General features: G+C 35.1%; 1 protein-coding gene across 1 annotated transcript in view; it reads left to right on the forward strand.

Moving 5' to 3' along the window:
* Positions 1-19813, forward strand: part of MED14 (mediator complex subunit 14) — a 41116-nt gene extending 21303 nt beyond the window's left edge. The window contains exons 17-23 of the mRNA XM_085946500.1: positions 1595-1736; positions 2816-2890; positions 4072-4292; positions 5513-5677; positions 6529-6801; positions 13339-13487; positions 18483-19813. Of these exons, the coding sequence (XP_085802626.1) occupies positions 1595-1736; positions 2816-2890; positions 4072-4292; positions 5513-5677; positions 6529-6801; positions 13339-13487; positions 18483-18606 (1149 nt within the window). The 3' untranslated portion in view covers positions 18607-19813. The remainder of the gene's footprint in view (positions 1-1594; positions 1737-2815; positions 2891-4071; positions 4293-5512; positions 5678-6528; positions 6802-13338; positions 13488-18482) is intronic.
* Positions 19814-21014: the final 1201 nt, after the last annotated feature.

Below are 21014 nucleotides of genomic sequence, written 5' to 3' on the forward strand. Positions count from 1 at the left end.
ATGTGTGTTTGAATCCAGAGCACGAAGTCAATAGGTTGACAACCATTCCTCCTAAAAAATGTTTTAATAACCCCATAAAGGAGGAGGCTCACATGTTTTCATAACTTACCTAAACACATATTGATGACTAACCAACATCACGGATCAAGTAAGTTACAACAAAAAATCTTGGAGTGATCCGTGACGTCGGTTAGTAATTAAGGTAATGTAATACCTTCCACAATGGCCGTGCGGCTTAAGCGTTGGCCTATAGTGTCGTGGGTCCCAGGTTCGAATCCTGGGTCTGACAAATATACACATATTGTTTTTCAATTTGTGTTTGAGTCAGAGTATGGACCTAATAGGTTGAGGAAGTGGCTGACATCCATTTCTCGTAAAATCAAAAATCTGTTAATATAAACCTCCACTCCGTGGAGGCCAATGACATATTAAATGGACGACTCACTTCATACCCGGCGCGCACGAGAAATTGTGCATGAAAGTCATTCGCAGATGTATAGGTAGATGTCACGTGACCATTGACGTATCCGTTTCCATTATGCGATACAAGCTTCGAGAATTTATAGTAATATAACCTTTATTGTAATGGCGTATTAGTGTCATGACTCATTGCGTTAGAAACAGATTCTCGGTTACTTACGACTTCTCGGAGATTAGACGCAAGTGAGACCAGCGAATCACAGGCGACTGACTGTCCAATGGTTCCTGTCATTCAATTGCATTGAATAAACATTCATCAATATCTTAAAATGGCATTTTATAAATAATAAATAATACTAACACATGCAGAGTGATATCCCATCTTTCTGGGAGTGTTTAGTAGATTTTTTTACAATTTTTAACTAGGCACATTGGCATTTTGTAACACAATAATAACGGTGGAGTCGAAACCTGACAGTCAGAAATTTTGTATGGGCAGACCCAGCGGTGTCGCCAGACCGCTTGCAAGCAGAATGTTCATTTGAGCGTAGGATACCGATATTAAAATATGAATTTCGCCATCCGGCAGACCCGACACAAAGTGAGTGTCATTTTATTTTCTAGATGCTTCGTCCATATTAATGTCATTGGTGGAGGCCCATATGATCTTATTAGGATCGGACATGGTCGAAAAAAAAAACCTTTAATTTATACATATTGATGAATTCAAACATGTTACATGATTATAATCAATATCGTTAGCCTGGACCAATCCACTGCTGAATGAAGGTCTGCAAGCTGATTCTATTCCTCTCTATTACTATGTACTTCTGCAGAACTTAATTATACTGTTGATCCAGCGGCCTCTAGTCTGCAGTGTGGGCATTTTTAACCTCTTTCTTACCATCGGATGACTGGATTTTGTCCAGTGATTGTATCTTCTTCGAGCTATGTGTTTTGTCCATTTCCATTTAAGCTTTACAGCAAACTATTACATTGCGTTTTGTTTATTCCCATATCTAATTTTTTACGTTACTATACCACATTATATTACTTTAAGTTTCTGGACTTCTCTCTGACAGGGAGTGTGTACACTCCCCGTAATCACATGTTACATAATACTTACTTTCAAATAATGTGATTGATGCTAAGAAATATTCCTTTTTATCATTAGGGTCACAGTGGTTCATTCAATTTGACTTCTCCACCAATGGGTGGTGTGGCGCACGCCAGTCCTGCTTCTCCGCAGCATCCAGGAGCGTCCCCTCTTCCGCCTCTCGCCAGCGCCTCACCCGGACCTGCCTACATGCCGCCAGGTATCCACATTTGACATCAGAAAAATATATTTGCATTTGAAATTTGAACATTGTTTATTAACCTTTTCCACTCGAAATTTTTTTTATAGGTACATACCACCCACTCGAGACTTTTTCCCGCACAAAGCATAATTTCAATATAAAACATTTAATTGGTGAAAAAAATGTAAAAAAATTTTTTTTTTTTTTATTCTGTAAAATAAATTTATAATAAATATACTGTACTTATTTTTAGTTTATTTATAATTCTTGATTGTGTGGTATTTCACAAAGCAATCTCCAATATGTAATCCTGGCTTATCACAGAATCGTAATGAAATAGCGGTATGTAGAGAACTGGCTATAAAGTGTAAATCGTCCATTATGACTGTAAATATGATACAAATGAATTGCCTTCAAATACACTTGTAATATAAGCGGCTGTCTCGTAAATTTCCTAAATTAGTTTCGGGCTCATAACAACTCATTCCCAGTGCGGTACACATTATCAAAAGATTTCTCAAAAAATAATAAATCGATACGTAATAATTTTCATTTGACTCATTAGAGTATTTCACATTATATAGGTTCCGAATCGGCATAATATACTAGTAAGTATTGTCATCAAAAACAGTATTCAAATATAAAACTGTAAACTATACGAGACGCCCCTGCGCAAGCGAGAACCAATAAAAAATATAAACACACTTCAAAATCATGCGTGACAAACACTTCACTCTAGTCTGGGAACGTTCAATAAATAAAATTTATGTGACAAAAAAACATTGCTTGCAAGCGACGACCTACGAATAAAAAAAGAGAAGATTCCGATAAAAATACTATGTTGAAATTAGGCACGCAGTATTCTTTTGCCGACTTCTTTCTCAGATAAATGTAATAACCTATTATTATTCATTCTAACTTGATTGAAATCGCATTATAAAAATTTCTGAAAATATTACAAAAAATGACTTTATAGGCGATGCCGCCGCTACGGCGGCACTCGAGTAATACGGGAAACTTCTAATGCCGCCGATATGGCGGCACTCGAGTGTTAAGGGTTAAGATGCTAATCAAATTGAAATGATTTATTTCAACAGGAAGTCCGTTTACCGCTTGGCCTGGTTCACCGAGTGTCCCCAGGCCATCACCCGCTCGATCTCAAGAACACAAAGGTAACTGAATATTGAATACTTCTCTGTGAGCGCATTTAAGACATCCATCAACAATATCCAAAACATTATGATCGTGTCTGTGCTGATTAGATTCCTCGAATTATAGCTATTTTGTCATATTTTCGGTTAGATTTTTTCACCTGGTTGATGGTATTACGGTGGGGGGTGGTGAATTCAATAAACAAGAACAAGAACTGGAAAAGTATTTATTTAAAAATATGATTACAGTGTATTGTATTCATTAGAAATGTAAATTTAGAAATTCAGCTGGCACCATGCTAGATTGCTAAAAGGACAGGGTCCGACTAACATGTTACCTGCAGCTCTCAAGTAAGCGGCAAGTGACGACTAATATAATCATCGCTAGTTCCCTCTCATTGATGGCTTTGTCTTTTACCTGAAGCCGTCGCTGACTGAGGTTCTTTGTGACCTCAAAATTTTGGTACGCTAACATTCGACTGAGCAGACATTTGGTTATATTTTACAATTCTTAAAGCTAATTTGTACAGGAAGATAAAATATAACTAATTCTTAATATTTCATATAACTAAATGTAAGCTAACTCCTAGTGTAAGACAACCAGAAGTCGGTTCCAGTCTAAACCTCAAAAAGGGGTCAATTTAGTGGATGGCTGCCAATGACGTCTTAATACGCAAACTTTTCCGTGAACGGAACGCCGCTCATACAAAAACGACGTCTTCAGACGTCCCGCTTTAAACGGGATTTTACCTACGTAAATCAATTATTTTAAACATACAAATATGTTGAACACACAACGACATATATTGGGAATATCGTCACATAGTACTCAGAATTGAAACAGCATTCGTTTTTATCACTTGAAACGTAAATTGATTTCGCGGCGTGCAAGGTACCGCCATACATACACCACATGATTTCTTCTTCAATACTAGTGGCTACCATTGACATTTCACTGGAAACCATATTGATATATTTAAGCATAAGTAGGCCTTTTATTATGTGAAAATATAATTCTTAATTATTTAAACACAATAAATTGTAATATATTATAAAATTATATTAGGGTCAATACATTATTAAGTTGTACATTGTAACTTCGTTAATTCGAAACCCACTAATTCGAAATTAGGAGTACATATTTCTAGGATACTGCTAGTTTCCGCTACTGTTTTTAGTACAATTTTATATACTATGTACAGTGTGCGCGATGGGTGCTGGCCGCGTGTTGGTCGGCGGCCGTGCATGGGCCGGCGCCGTGGCAACGCTGCTTCCCGTCTCCGCGCTGGAGTCTCTGTGTCTGCCCTGTGAGCCTCCCCCTGGGGCTCCCGGACCCGCCCTGGCTCCCATTGAAAGATTCCTTGGATGTGTCTACATGAGGAGACATCTGCAGAGATTTATACAGCAGGAGGCAAAAGATACGGTAAGGCACTGTAAATACCTAGTTATATAATATATATAATATAATTAATACCTACATAATGACAGTTGTGAAGATCCCTTACTAAGCGATTATTTAGCTCTTACCTTAAAAATACCAGTTGCGAAGACTCAATAGCAAATAATTATATAACATTTTAAGTTTTCCTTGACATGTGAAGAAAGCATTTGATTACGGGAATTTATTAACCACTAAAATTTAATTAATCAGTGGTAGAAAAGATAATATTTACTTGTGGATAAACACACTATGACATTACAAATTGTATTGGTGAACTAGGCGCTTTTTGACAAGCTTATATGGTGTGCTGGAAAAATAATACTCTGTTCGAAAACAATGGTGTACATATTATCGGCCTCTTACGGCTCGTCTTAATCAAAATTTTTAGCAATTTTGATTTACATATGGTACTGGATATAAAATAACATGTGAGTAACAATTCAAAAAATTCAACAGATAAAAGATAGTTCAATACATATCTCCTAAAAACACTTACTTGTTAGTGGAATGTAAATTTACCTGTCTTTTACGTCTCCTGTAAAATAGACAAAAATGAGAAACGTTTCTTTGACCCTGAGGGGCCGTGCCGTTATGATAATAACAATCTACGGCGCCGGTTTTATCGTTCTGTTATTTGTTCTGTGTACTACATAATATTTATGTCTAATTTGACTTAAATATATTTATCTCATACTATTCTATGAGTCGAGTGCGGCTCTTGTGGTGCAGTGCATAAGGCACTGGCCTTTTGTCCGGGAGCTCCAGGTTTCATCCCGGAGAGGACCTAATATATTTATGTGATTTTCTCAAAGCCTGGGTGTTTGTGATTGTTTCACCTATTACTAAATACACTACTAACGGTCTTGGGCCTCTGGGCTTATTGTAGTGTTAAAATTTAATTGAAATCGGTAGAGCGGCCGTTTATGAAGCATTGGTTTACAGATTTGATCCTGCAGCTGTCAGAGAATTGTGTATGTTTTCTTTTTTTAAATATTTTTTAAGTTTACTATATATTTAAAGTTATATAATATATTTAAAGTTAAATATATATTCAGCTCAGTGGAATACTAAAGGTGGAACAAAGTTCAACTACTAAGTGCCGTATAACCGTCCTTGAATTTTTTTGTAGGTTACCAGCACCTACCTCACTTTAACAGGCACTGCGTTTGTAGCATAAATAAAAATGGTGTTTTTTATTGCAGCTAACACTGGTGGCGTGTGCAGAACCTGGTGTAGTTGTATTCCGGTCGGAAGCTGGAGGCCTCACAGGACGTGTAGCCCTGCACCCGGCTCACATGCAGAGCTTGCATCTCACCCTGGCACTTCTGCCCGACCACAAGGATCAATGGAGTGCAGATGAACTGCAGGTCAGATATTGATCATTACATTTTGACTATTTTGAATTGGTATCAGGCAAGTGTGTTTTTGTTGTTTTCCCCTTTCTCCCCTATTTTGACTTTGCTGAAGGAGTTGATGTGATGTCCAACGGCTAATCCTTTTATCATGTTCGCGGCACGATGTGACATGACATCTATCTTCTTTGTCTCAGAGCAAATGGACACAACGCAATGGCTCTCAAGAATCTTGGTCGCTCGCCAGTCTTCTCATATCTTCCCAGATCATGCCTGTTGCTTTTTCACATCAGATATGATGAGGGGCTGTAATGTCCGCTCTGTTGCTTTTAAAGTCATACCACTGTACACCTGGTACCTTTCAGCATACTTAACGTCTTAGGTGCCATGAATCACTACCATAAAGCAGCATCATCAGAATTCAGGCCGCATTTGATTTTAATTGACTACAGCCGTGAGTCCCAGACATTCAGCATCAAGCTGAATGTTACTCCAGCCATTTCTATTTGGATAGCAAGCTCTTTTTGTAAAATGTCATCTTATGTGATCTGCAACCTTAGATATTTAAAACTATCGTCACTCTCGATGTTCTACGGCGACAATTACTATTATAGTACATAACGTTGGTTTTCTTCATGTTAATTTTCAAGCCAACATGACTTCTATAATAGATCTCCTTATTTTGTTTAATTATCTTGACAGTTGTCTTGCATTTTTAATCTGCCATTAAGTGTCACGGTGCTGTACTTGTACGACAGAAAGACTTTGTTTTTCTGGAGTATGACTTTTTTAAGTTTCTCATTTTTTAATGTAATGTCAGATCCCCAGGTTGAAGAAGAAGTTAAAATTTTTCCTTTGCATTACAGGTGATTGAAAAGTACTTTGAATCACGAGTTGTGGCGCCGCCGTACAAGCCGAATTCTGTGTGGGGATGGGGCCGCATGTGGGGCTGTCCACCGGGTGTGATCCATGATCTGGTGCAGCTGATGAGGCGCGAGCTGGCAGGGCCGGGTGCCCCCGTTGCCCTACAGCCCGTGTGGTCCCTCCAGTGGGCTCTGCGCATTCCTCCGCAGGCCCCGCCCATCGTACCCACCGCCAACCCTGCCGTGCTGCTTGCCAGGAATAAGATACTGATCTTTGTGAGTATTTTCAAAAATCTAGTCAGATGGTGAGAGTCATAAGATAGAGAATGAAAATAGAGTAAATAATCTGACAAGGAAGAAAGATTTTGTTAATGGCCCTGACCTACTTCGAGTTGTCATTAATGACACCTGAAATTTTATTAAATTAACATTTTGTTTACACACTGATGCTGTTACAGAACAATTTAATATTGATACATATCTTATACCCAGGTTTAATATCAAATCATGATTTTTTGTACTTTGTATCATAAGGGCTAAATGCATAATAATAAATAAGTGCGTGAGTATGCTTAACTAATGCTTAACTTCATACCTTTGAAATCAGAGACTTTCTAGAAGTGAGAAAAACTATTCTTATTAGAATGCTTAGTTAAGGCTAACTTACATGATAGACTTCTCTGCATTTAGTCATAATTCTCTTAAGGGGGAAGGTGTTCCATGTCAGCTATTTTCTGGTATTTTCAGAGGTTAAGCCTGAATAGTACGTAAGATTTGTAGAAAAACTATTTATATAATTATGAAGCTTATTCATCGTCAAATATTTATGTAAAACATTTGATAACTACATAAAGTATTTTTATGACGTAAAATAATATTCTTTGAAACCGTGAAACGTGATAATTGAGAACGAAGCCATATTTTTGTGACATTAATAGGCTGTGATGATGACAAATTTTTCCCTTAATTATTATCTCAAACGATTTATTATAGATAGTTGTAATGTTATAAAACATAATGTAGTAAAATATATTCAGTATAATTATAATATTTGCAGTTTCTATTGGTTCTAAATCTAATGGAAGCGAGTGGACATTTTGTTATTTAAATATGCTACAATTATAGACATACGAAATAATATAAAGCTACGTATCAGAAGGTTTATCATTAATCATTGAATGAATGATGAAATATCTTGTTAGTTATAAATTTATAATACTAAATAGAGACCTTTTTAAAACAACTGTTTCCACGAAATATTCGACCATCTTGATATCCATCAGACACATGTCAGACCCGCCTGCGAATTGGTGTAAGATGTATGGAATTTTTAGCTGGTATTATTTTCACTTTATATGACCAAAAAAATACGCCAACACACAAGTATTGTACAAAAATATGTTTATAAAAGTGAATGCTACAAATTGAACACAAAAATAGGCGAAACAAACACAAATTCGAACATATTATTCAAAAGGAAAACATATTTTGACAGAAGAAGACAATAGCAAAAAACATCTGAAGAAATTTGTATTTGCGTCAATTCTACGTCATGTCATACTAAATCATATATCCATCTATATTTTTACACTGTTGCAATCTATTTGTCCCTAATATTGCAACATAGCAATCGGTTTTCTGTCCCTTTCTATTACTATCTTGCTCTATATTCAAAATTAATTTATTATGATTGTACAATAGGATAGGTATTTTTTTAGTTGTGATAGATTTTTTATTTCAGTGAAATTTATCGGGTCGTCATGTGTTGCCATATCTACTAAAATATTATTGGATTGATATTTTAGTAAATAGGTGATAAAATGAGTTTTTTCACCAGCTGTAGGTACTAGTTTAACTATTTTTTATTAAATAAATAATACACATGAGGTTTTACGAATTTCACATTTGTTATTAAACATACTTATATAATTTAGAACACCTCAAACACATCGCGAAGTGAAAATAGCTATATTTTTTACTTAGCGATGTATTGTCCCAAATTATGAATCTACCTAGGTTAGGTACTGATATATTTGACTGATTGATGAGATGATTTTAAAGAATACTTTCATCAAATGACATAATAATGGATGCCCGTACATATTTTCCAATTTAATATTTTTTTGAAAAAAACTAACCATTTAATTTCGAAAATTTCACGTAAATTTATTTGAGCGGGAATGCGAAATTTTCAACCTTTTTAGTTCTTTATATAACAATATTAATGCATTTATTTATACCTACTTACACAAAATGCCGCGTTTTCATTATCCAATGGCTGGAAATTTTAAGAAGGAGAGAAATTGGAAATATTAATACAATGTATTAATACAAGGAAATATTAATAAAACAAAGGTTCTAAATTATTATTTATAGTTTGACACAATTATTCATAAAACATACATATTTGAAAAGTCCACATTTCACAGAAAAGTTTGGTTTACATTTGGTAATTATCTCGCGAAAGTACATTTTGCGTATTTTTATAATAATTATGGTCATTTGTAGGTAGGGAAGACACATGTCAATTTTCATGTAGAGTAGGTATTTAATTAATGATGTATCACATAAATAATATGAACTAATATCTTAAACTTGAGATGGATTGTGATCAATTATCATTCCCTTTGCACAATGTAATCATTCTACTGGATATTTTTTATATCTAAATAGCTTTATGTTAATAATATACAACTCTCAGAGAACTTGAAGCCTTTTTTTTTTTTTTTTAAATAAAGTTAAAATTACGAATTTAAAACATTTGAATGCCAAGAAATTAAACAATTATGTCCAAAATAGTTATAGGATGGACAAAAAATGGAGTGATGTTGAATAGAAGTCTATAAAACATATAAACAAAGAATAGGTACCTAGTACATTAAGTATGTATAGGCTCAGATACACATGCGAGAAGCTCGGATGCTTGATGATAAGTAACTATGTATACACATGTTAGCTTAACGCTTTTCTAGCTAGTAATACGATATAGAAAATATACGACTAACTAGCGGCGAGAAATGGAGGTAGGCTATTAAAATTCGACATAAATAATGCACACTTAACTTTGTTAGCCATACTTATTTGTTTTTATTGAATTAAGAATACAATTTGCAGATGGTGCAGGTTATTTTATAAAATTCAAATAATCCCTGCCTACTCCATCTTCTACTTCGGCCATATCCGCCCCTTAGTTGGAGCATATGGACACCACGAGGCGCCTCCAAAAATCCCTGTTGCTCGCTAGTTTTCTTGCAGCATTCCAGTCCGCCGTATACACTCTATAGATAGTATTTAGCGGCTTTCCAGGACGCCGGAATCCGGTTGTCTTGAAGAACAGGCAAGCCAGGTTGAAGTTCTCTTCTGGCATCCGCAGCACGTGACCGAGCCGGGTCCAACGTCGCTTCTTCACTCTCAGTGTGACGTGAGGCTGCTTGGTGCGTTCTCTTATCTCCTCGTTACTCCTAAAGTCATACACCGCACACCCAATATCCATCGCAAACATCTGTTTTCGAAGCTCAGTATAATTTTGCTCTGAGCCTTCGTAAAGTGCCATGATTCGCTACCGTAAAGCAGCACCGTCAGAATGCAAGCGTCGAATAGGCGGTATTTGGCGAGTACAATCTTGAATCCCAGACACTCCGCATCGAGTTGAATGTTGATCCAGACATTCCCATTCGGATAGCAAGCTCTCTCTGCAATATTCCATCCCGTGATGTGTACCTCCAAGTATTTGAAGCTGTCGACGCTCTATCCGAACTCTTAACCATAATAGTTTTTCAGTCATACTTTTTTGTTTTCATTGAATTGAGAATACATATTACAGATTGCGTCGGTTAGTTTTTTTTTTTAAATTCAATCAGGCCTACCTACACCATAATCGATTAAAAATATTCTTCGATCTATAAAATCATCCATGGTTTAATTGCATACATTTAGATGTTTTATCATCATCATCAGGGGCGCGACAACCCGGTGTGGGTCCTAGCCTCCTCCAACAGCTCCCTCCACCTGTCCCTATCTAGTGTGGAAGCTTTCCAATTTGGTACCCCCAGAATACGGCAGTCACTGAAAGCTCCATCCAACCAGCGAATCTTTGGCCTCCCTCTTCTTCTACGTCCTATTGGATTGCTGGACATCACTTTCTTTGCCGGTTCATTGTCATTCATACGGTGCACATGACCTAGCCATCGCAGTCTCCCAATCTTAATTGATTGAACTGCGCTGCAATCTTCGTATAGCCCGTAGAGCTTAGCATTATATCTTCTCCTCCAATTGGTGCCATCCCTGATCGGTCCATATATACGGCGGAGAATTTTTCTTTCAAAGATGTTCAGGGCTCGTTCATTTCGCAGAGTTAATGTCCAGGTTTCCGATGCGTAAGTGTGCACTGGCTTTACAAGTGTCTTGTAAAGAGTGCTTTTAGTTCGGCGAGATAGTATGCGGGACTTAAAATGTCTTAACAGACCAAAGTAGCATTTATTCGCAGACATGATTCTCTTGTTGATTTCTTCTGTAATATCATTATGTCGAGTTACAAGAGATCCAAGGTATATGAAACTGTCGACTGTATCAAACTTGTATGCACCAATATCTAACTTTGGTGCGCCTTCTCGTGGTGTGACATAGACAGGCATGTATTTAGTTTTTGCCTCGTTTATTTGTAAGCCCATTCTTTTGGCAGAGGCTTCTAGTGCTGTGAATGCCTTTTTTTAGCGCCAATTCTGATATGGCAATGATGTCGATATCATCGGCATGATGTTTTATAGATTAATGAATATTTTTTGACTATTATCTACAGTGGCATGAATCATGCAAGGTTTGATTGAATTTTAAAAACTAACGAACGCTATCTACACATTGCAGTCTTAGTTAAATAAAAACAAATACGTTTGAATGACAAAGTTTAGTGTACACTATTTATGTCAGATTTTAACAGCCTACTTCCACCTTTTGCCACTGCTACTAAAATACGCTCATGGGGCATGTTCTGGCATTCCGGTGACTTGCGCCATGTGATTTCCTCTGCCCCTACACGGCCTACGCCATGTCCGGAAAGTCAGTTGAAAAGAGCTGATGACCCTTACGAGTTACTCGCATGTGTATCGGTTGCTTAGTATAGATTTATTTTGTTCCATTTGTTCCGTCTTATTCATATGAACCCATTGACCAGTAATGATGTTATCCGAATCTGTAAAAAATATTAAGTACATAGTTTTTAGAACAGTGATTTTTAACCTCGTCTGGTTGGCGGAAGCAGTGACACACCGAAGAAAATTGTCACCTACAAGCAGACATTTTCGCCCTTACGATTTTTATTAAAAAATATTAATGTAATTTACTATTGCATTTTATTTTTACAATGGACGTATACAAGTAAATTCATAAAAACTGATATATACTACACTGCTCGCAGAACCCAGTTGGGAATCACTGTATAGAATCAGATAGCTAGTATAATAATATTTAATTTACGGGTTAGTTACCTGTTTCTAAACAGATGCTGTTTGGTAACTGGCAAATAAAATTACAGCCTCAGCGATTTATCTTGCTTTTGTAATTTATTTGATTAAACATTTGATTCTTCGATGTCCCTACTGCAAAAGTATTCTGAAAATAATGTAATCATAACAGGTATAATGTTAAAAAAACATCTTAAAGTAATGACATTATGAGACGAAAACGCAAATATTAACAATGCACATAACCTCAAAATGATATGGACTAATCACTAAATTATCAAATTTTAATAATTATCATCTATGTCTATAAGACATAGATGATAATAATGCATAAATGATACAATGTATTACACAAAATACAACTATAATAATCATTAAATTTGTTTTACTTACTTTTTGAAATATCGCATTATATGAGAAGGTATTATTATCATTTTAGAATCCATTATAAAAAGTGACGTTTACAATAGTTTACATGCACGTGAAGCTAGCCACAAGTCGTAAAGGCTAAAGTGCACTTTATTATTTAGCCAGTTAAATGATAAATTTAAAAATAGCATAAACATTTTAAATATGCCTGAAATAAAATAGTGTTAATGTTAATAGAGAAACAAAAAATGTGTGTATTTTACCAAATGTATTACGTATTTCATTATGTACAAATCTATTTTGTTAATTCGTAAAGCACAACCACGTACGTAAAACGCATGTCCAATGTTTAATTATTTATTATCGAATTCAGATGTGACAGAAAGAGAAAGATTAAGCTTTTAATCATATTAGCATGCGTAAAAGAGATGCAACATAATATCACTTTCACTTTAAAAATTATACCTAGTATTCAATGTCATAGTTCAACTTTAAATGAAAAAACAGAAACTCTAGGTAAGCATGTGTGCCCTTAATATGTACTGCAATTGCACACAGAAAAAAATCTCAATACCCTAGTTCTATTGGGAGACAAGTTCAAATTTCAAGGTTTTGAATTAATAATTCCATTCGATCTAGAAGGGTGTTTTATTTATAATTTAACAAAAAAAATTTCTTTAACTCTAACTCTTTAAAATCGAACAACCCTTTCTGGGATTAATCATTAATTCGGGAATATCTGGGTTGATTATTTGTTAAAATGTAAAATTTCGTTGTGCATTCATTGCTAAGTCCATTTGACATAAATAAAAAAAAAACACATTTACTTCAAAAATCATGAACATTGAAATGAGAATTTGTGCACAATTTTCAAACGCCATTTTCTAAGAACAAGGTATTTTGCGTTGTATCCTAATAGAAGTAAGGTATTGACTGTTATTTACAATACCGATCACCCCGTGGAATGAATAAATGATGTTTACAGTTGTGTTTGAGTCGTGGAGAATCTCAAGTGGTGTTGCCGGTGATGTACGACATCGGGACGAATGTGACACAGATGGCAGAGAAGAGGGATCCCGCTGCTCACCACGCACCCACCTCACTTCTGCAACAAGCCTCCGTGCAACTCAAGAGGTCCGTTATTTACATTATTGTTTTATTTCCTGCTCCGAAATACTGTACTATTGTGGCTGGATAACATCTTCCAAATAGCCAAAACTGGCTTCCCCGCTAATGCAGAATAACATGAACAGTAGGGATTCCAATCCCGAATCCCTGAATTCTGAGCTATTTTCGATACCTACGAATCCCGGGATTGATAAACATAATCCCGAAACTTTCAGGATTGATTTTTTTTATCAATTTTTATGGAAAATAAAATAAAAACGAAAAAATAACAGAAAAAATACTTTTAATAACAAATAACTACATTAGAAATAAACTGAGTTTGAATGAAGTTTGATTTATACCCATGTGTAAGTTGCTGATTGATTTTATTTTTTCACATAAATTAATAAAAATGAGAAAGATTGGAAAAAAACAATGCTTCGCACTTTTAACAAAGTAATTCCACCATGATCTCATACGTTTTACGGCAGTTTCATATTTGGCTGACTAATTAGATTTCTGAAGCGGAAAGGCCATAAGTACACCATGATTTGCTTTACTATTTTAAATCTCGCTTACCCATTCATTAAGTGTTTACTATCAGAAACAGCAATCTCATATTAAATTCACATTATTATTTATATTACAATATTATTTACTCCATTAAACTTATGTATTTCCAAGATTGAACGTATATAATATTAACACTATACGGTCTGCGAATTTTCGCGACATACCTACACCAATATCCGGTATTTTTAAATGAAAATCAACAAATTTCGATCACGAAGTTAAAAATGATATAACTTTTGAACCTATTGATATATTTCAATAAAATTTTCAGAAAATACTTAAAATATATCAATGCATCAAATTGTGTCATTTATTTAACACTTGTCAACCTCTGGCCCGCGTTCCATAAAGGTAAAGTATATAATTTGTAAATTTTCGTAAATTATTTATTATAATGTTAAGGAAACAGCCTATTGGTATAAAGCAATCACAATATATTATTTTTTAATTAAAAAAATATAATAAAATATTCAAATACAAAATGTTTTACACCGCTATAGAATATGTATCAATTCATTTTTAGCGCTAGCTACTCATATCTCTGATTATCAAATATAATAATAACAAAGACTTCACACAAACTGTGAGTGTTTAAAAATAAATGCACATTCATTCCCGAACGAACACTTATTACTGATTTATTGGTTTTACGAGTTTTATGGCTGAGGCCTAGCCGATAGAGGCAGTGCAGTGGCGTGCATATTTTCGCGTAAATTCAATTAAATAAAATGCACGCATATACATTCCCACCGCTTATTACAATTTGGTATTTTTGTAGGAATCGAGACAATCCAATGACAGTGCAGAGGCGTGCGTAAAAAATCATATAACAAAATCTAAGAGAAATAAATTGTAAAACAAACATACATATTCCACAAAAATATTTGAATCAACACTCAATCTTATGGATAATACCTTTAGATAACTGGCTAGGCATGAAATAATTATTGGCACATAATAATATAGTGTACGAGTAGATTTAAAACAAATTAAACACTAAAACTGAAATTATTTGAAATAGTTTATAAAACTATGAATGTAAATGAAGTAACAACTAATACACTTTTTTAAATGATACGAAAAAAAGCAATTACCAATATGTAGATGTAGAGGTACTTTACACTCTTTGGACATGTAAATAGGTTCTTTTCGAAGTTTATGTGAGGAACACACTTTACACTTTCTTCTTAAACGTGTATTAGTTGCGGAAATCCCCGGAAATATTTGATTGTGACTGAAAATTGCGGAGATATTTGATGTTGTTTTATACTGCCAGAGAGTCTTTGTAATGAGGTAGGTGAACTGGTTTTATGGGTTGAATCTGTATCAGAAGATGTAGAAGGTGCATGCGTTTCCGCAACATCAATTGATTCAGATGTCTGTATATCCTCGATCCAAACTTTATGTTCAACAAAAAATCGTGAAATTTCATTTTTCATTATTAGTGAAAGGTAAATAATGCAATATTTGAAAAACCGCTTACGTGGTATAGTTTTCGAAAATATGGGAGTCTCTATAAGTGGATTTGTCGACCAATAACACTGAGTCGCTTTTCTGACAATGCCCATTATTATCACCAAACCAAACCACTTTTTTAACTCCGACATGGTTATGTCCACTCATTTTTTAGATTTAGCTTCAGGACTTAAATTATCAGTGTCAAATGTTACTCCTGATAATCCTTCAAATGGCTTGTTCTCTCTCGGCGGATCATCATCGTTCCATCATTGTCGGCCTTAGTTTCTAAATCCTCAGAATCACTCGCGAAATATGTTGTACGTGGGCGTGTTCTCAAAGGAGCAAATGAGTCTGTTTCAATATCACTAAAATCTCCGATATCTTCACAGTCACTGGGAATATCTGACATACAATCCGCATAGTTTTCCTCTAAAAACGATTGGTCCTCCATTTTAAAAAGTTTTTTTGGAGATAAAACTAATAAAAAATATATTCTTCTTCTTTCACCCTGTCACGTCCCAACATTGGGGCATAGGGCAAGCACAAGTTGGCGCCACTTCCCTCGGTCCATCGCCAACTCCTGTGCCTCCCGCCATGTCAGACCTGCAGCACGTAGGTCGCTTTTGTAGCATCGCTGCAGGGTGAGGGAGGGCCGGCCACGGCGACGGAACCCTTGAGGCTGTGCCACAAGGGTACGAAGTGCCGCACTCTTTGGCGGCATCCGGAATACATGTCCCAGCCACGTGAATCGTCTCTTCGTGATAACTTCAATCACCGAAGGCTGTTGTGTCTGCTCACGAACTCGGATATTTGTAACGCGGTCGTACCAATGTACCCCTAAGATTCTGCGGAGACATCGATTCTCAAAGCTCAAAAGCCGTGACTCTTGAAGCTTAGTAAGATGCCATGTCTCACAGCCATACAGGAGCACAGGTAGCACGCACGCGTTAAACAAACGACATTTGTTTTGTTTTTTAAAAAATATATATCCTAGCTAAAATACACTTAGATTAATTATTTTTTCAATGAAATTAGTGCAACAAATATAAATAATAATAGCTATTATTTATGCAGTTACACAAGCAATAATCTCCCGATGGATGATGAAGCATGGTGGACGTTTCATGGGTAGTAAACCATTAAAGACAAAATATCAAATAGCACGCAATTTCATAGCTAAAAATCGCGTTCATTTTTTAAAAAAAGAATGCAGGTTCATAAATGGTTGACTGCCACTGAAAAGGGTCGACAATTAAATTTCGAAGTTGAAGTGACGACACTGGAATATAACATTGTGTGTTTATTACCTTTTTTGTTTATGTCTCGTGATTCACCCTCCTAGAAACGGGCTTGTAACTAATTAAAAAAATGGTATAGGTACAAAAAAATACTGAATGGTATTACGTCCGCCATCTCTGTAAAAACCCCGAAATATTTTTTTTTCATCGTGATTTTACTTCTTGCACATGTCATTCAACCATCTGTCGATAGATCTTGCAACCAAATATTAAATTTCATATTTATTTTTCACAGTAAAGATATGCGTAAGTTAAAACGCCACGTTGGCGTCGCCGGATCGTAACGTTCGGCTCGCTAAGGACGCCAATGTGGCGTTGCCGGACCGTAAAGTGTTAAGAATAAATGTCTTAAATAGTATAAATTTTAGGTAGGTACTAGATTTATTTGTGACCGATTTTATCAATGTTATTTGTAAATTTTTTTTTTTTATATTAACAATGGAAAAAAATGCCAATCCCGGGATTGTCAAATTGTAATCCCGAAATCTCGGGATCAGAATTTTGGCTCGGGATTGGATTCCCTAATGAACAGTGACTTTTTTTCATACAAGATAGATTATAAAGCTAAATAAAAAATAAAACATTTTAAAAAGCGTTGTGTTCAATAGGTAGGATTTTTTAAAGTTGTACAAAGTCATGAAGAATCATGAAAATCATGATCACAGGTTCTCAAACTTATTTCGACCACGCCCACTTTGAGATTTAAAAAAAATCTAGTGCACCCATATTTTTAACTTACCTTTTTACATTACCATCTGTTGCGTATCTTAAACACAGTAGTTATCGCAAATATAATTTTTAAACATGCATTATTATATGGATAGGATAGATAGAGTGTGACCCATATCCTATTTCTGAGATTAAAGAATGTTTCAATGAGAGGAAATAAAACTCATACTTAATCATATTTAGAAGTATTTTTATTAACATTAAAAGAAGGCTTTGAATTTAAAACTTATCTAATGTGAAGGATGAATCTGATGCAGCTGATTTCTCTTTTTAAATATCGGAAATCACAGACAATTTTATTTTAGTTAACTTAACCATGGACTACGTACATGAAATATAAAGCTGCATCCACATTATTACATTTAACTCTCTCTATTTAACGACTCTAATTTAACCGTCTATACGGGACTCCAAGCATTCGAGTAGTAAATCCCATCTCAAGTAGTGGTGTCATGTCTAGATTCCGTTGGATTTTTATAGATAGAATTTGTCTGCCGTCGCCCCTCTAAATTTCCTTAACGCCCTCTAATTTTCTTTGAGCCTTCTACTGCCCCCCTGAAAGCCTCCAGTGCCCACAAGGGGGCATTATCGCCCATTTTAAGAAAGACTTCTAGATGCTCTGGCGCAGCCCGGTCACTCCGCAATCACAGATATTCTTGATCCACAAGTAAAACTACAAATGTGCCAAAATTTTCCTTCTTAATAATAAGATTCCTTCTTAATAAAATTCCTAATTAACCTTCTTTTACTAGCCGCGATTAGATATAAACAAGAAGAGACCTTTAATTTTTCAATGTGTTGATTGTAACAGAATATAAATTTTTCTATGTCCTACTAAACCAATTATGTTATTATATGTAGTACAACATTTTGGAATGTAGTCAAGATTTCCACTTCGTCTGGTCATAGTCAAAATTTGCTTGGTTGTGATGGTTTTTATAACATGATTCTTTGTATGTTACAGGTTTGCTGATTTTGTCGTTCTCCCCAACGGGGAATGTTCTTTGTGGCCAGCCGTCCGAAATCTGTTGACCGAACTAAGTGTCCCTCCGGATGTACCTCTGCCGGCGCCTCCGATCGCTCAATAAAACACTCATCCCAAATGGTTCCTATCCGATGATTACAATTATTTTATAATGACACCGTGCCCTATGTAGTCAGATTGTTATTTCAACTGTTATCTATATCTAATGACTGACTGAGGATCTCAGCTCCCCTAGGAATTCGCTTCATTCCTTTCCATTCAATTCATTTTATTTATTAACATAAGTGAACATTACAGAGTTAAGTTCAAGACGTTTACAGCATGACATGAAACCTAATACATAATATAATGAAAAATAAGTAATGTAAAAACAGTGAAAATAATACATGTAAATGTGAAAAGCAGTGTGGGTTAAAAATAATATACAAAATGTTATCAGTTTACATCTCTCTAATCTTCATGTCTGTTTTTGAGATTGCTTAAGAAAGATTTGAGATACATCGCTGTGACTCTGATTTCTTCAAGATATATTAAGGTAGTGTGGCTTCAAAGGGACAATATTATTACACGTCGTGTGATCGTTTACTCTTCGTTGAATAATATAATATATATTTTATAAGAGTATACAGTAAACTCTCGATTATTTATGTGGAAATTATCCGTGCATGAAATGAATAAGGTTTCAAGATATGTTTGTAAATAATATCTGATAGGAAATCGTTCAAATCGACTCAAAAATGTACAAAAATAATCATCAGCATTAGAAATATGTAACAGTATTTTAAAATGAATATAAATTAATAGTTCAAATTATCCTCAACCCCTTAGCCCGGATAATTGGGAGTCTACTGTACATACTTACATATTGCCCAAATTTTTTGAGTGTAAATTTCTGAATATTGTTAATGTTAAAATAATCATCATTTTTGCAAAATTTGTTTGAAATTTAACTATAATTTCGTGAAATTTATACAATTGATTTTTTTTAACTTTTAGAATGGTCATACCACACTGTGTTTCGGAAACTTCTTTCGGAAGTTTTCTATGAGATCTTTATGACTTTTGAGACTTTCATCAATCTCTTATAAAATGATACGTGCATCCATTTCAAAATAATATATTTTTAAAATTTTAAATCAAAATTAATTTGATGTTACTATGTATATAATATTCACCTTTCCATTTTGTATGTGTTCGACCTTCTTTCTGGTTGAAAATGGTGATCACGGCCAAGCAATAATTTATATGGTTATTTATAATTGATGCCAGAATGTATGTGAATGTTTACTATTAAAAATTTATGAAAACAATAGTATGTGTTTTTTTTCAATTTATTTATTTTTACATATTGTGGACATTACAAATTATAAGTTTAAGACGTTCACAACATGACATTTAGAAACAAAGAAATATTATTAAAATAGTATTAGGTACATAAAAAAAAGAATAGATCAGTATTAAGTTATTCAACAGTAGAAATGTGTAAATACAAAAAATATGCAGTATATAGGTACAAGGAAGTAGGTACACCGGATGAGTTAAGCAGACCCTATTTTAAGAATTTATAAAACAACGTCCACCTACTCATCCTCACGTAGATGGAATATATCGACATCCGAAGCGATTTGATTGAACAGAGTTATTGCCCTCCCAATTGGCATCACCAATGGCAGGTTAGTTCTGCTCCTCGGGAGAACAAACAACTGATGCTCCCGATTTCTAAGATAGTTATCAGGGACACACAAGTCAATATTACCAAGAATGGCAGAGTTCTCATTTACACCACGTATAAGTCGAAAAAAATACATGACCAAATATTGATATCTTCGAGCACTTAAACTACAGTATGTAAGCATACCTAAGAGAAAGGCAGTTGGATAAAGCCACGCATATAACCTCAAATAAAGGAGTCTCAAAAATTTTTTTTGAACTCGCTCCACCATAAGGTCATATTTCAACTGATGCGGGGCCCAAACAATCGACCCACTCTCAAGCCGGCTTCTTACTAAGGAATTATAAAGAATTTTTAATACAGTAACATCCGAAAAGACCTAGGAAGTACGCAAGACGAAGCCCAACATTTATAGCGCCTTTTTGCAAACGATAACTAAATGACAGCTTACTGTCAAACGTAATGCCAAGATCCCTTACAGATGGTATTCGCGAAAGAACTCTCCCATGCATCGAATATTGGAAAAATATTACTCGCGAGGCTCTGGTAAATGATAAAATATTGCATTTTTCAATATTAAAGTCCAGTTTGTTACGCCTGCCCCAATCTAATATATTATCTATATCATGTTGGAGTTGACGACAATCGTCCAAGGTGACAACTTCCATGAAGAGTTTCAAGTCATCAGCGAACAACAAAAACATAGCATTTTTAATGACCATTGCTGTCATTTATAAAAATCGTAAACAGCAATGGCCCCAAGTTTGAGCCCTGAGGGACACCAGAAAATGTATTGAACGTCTTTGACTGATAGACGCCATATGATGCATATTATTGAC

The sequence above is a fragment of the Rhyacophila brunnea genome, unplaced genomic scaffold (assembly GCF_057557595.1).
Source record: "Rhyacophila brunnea isolate RB1 unplaced genomic scaffold, BYU_Rbru_1.0 scaffold_2, whole genome shotgun sequence".
Taxonomy (NCBI): Eukaryota; Metazoa; Arthropoda; class Insecta; order Trichoptera; family Rhyacophilidae; genus Rhyacophila; species Rhyacophila brunnea.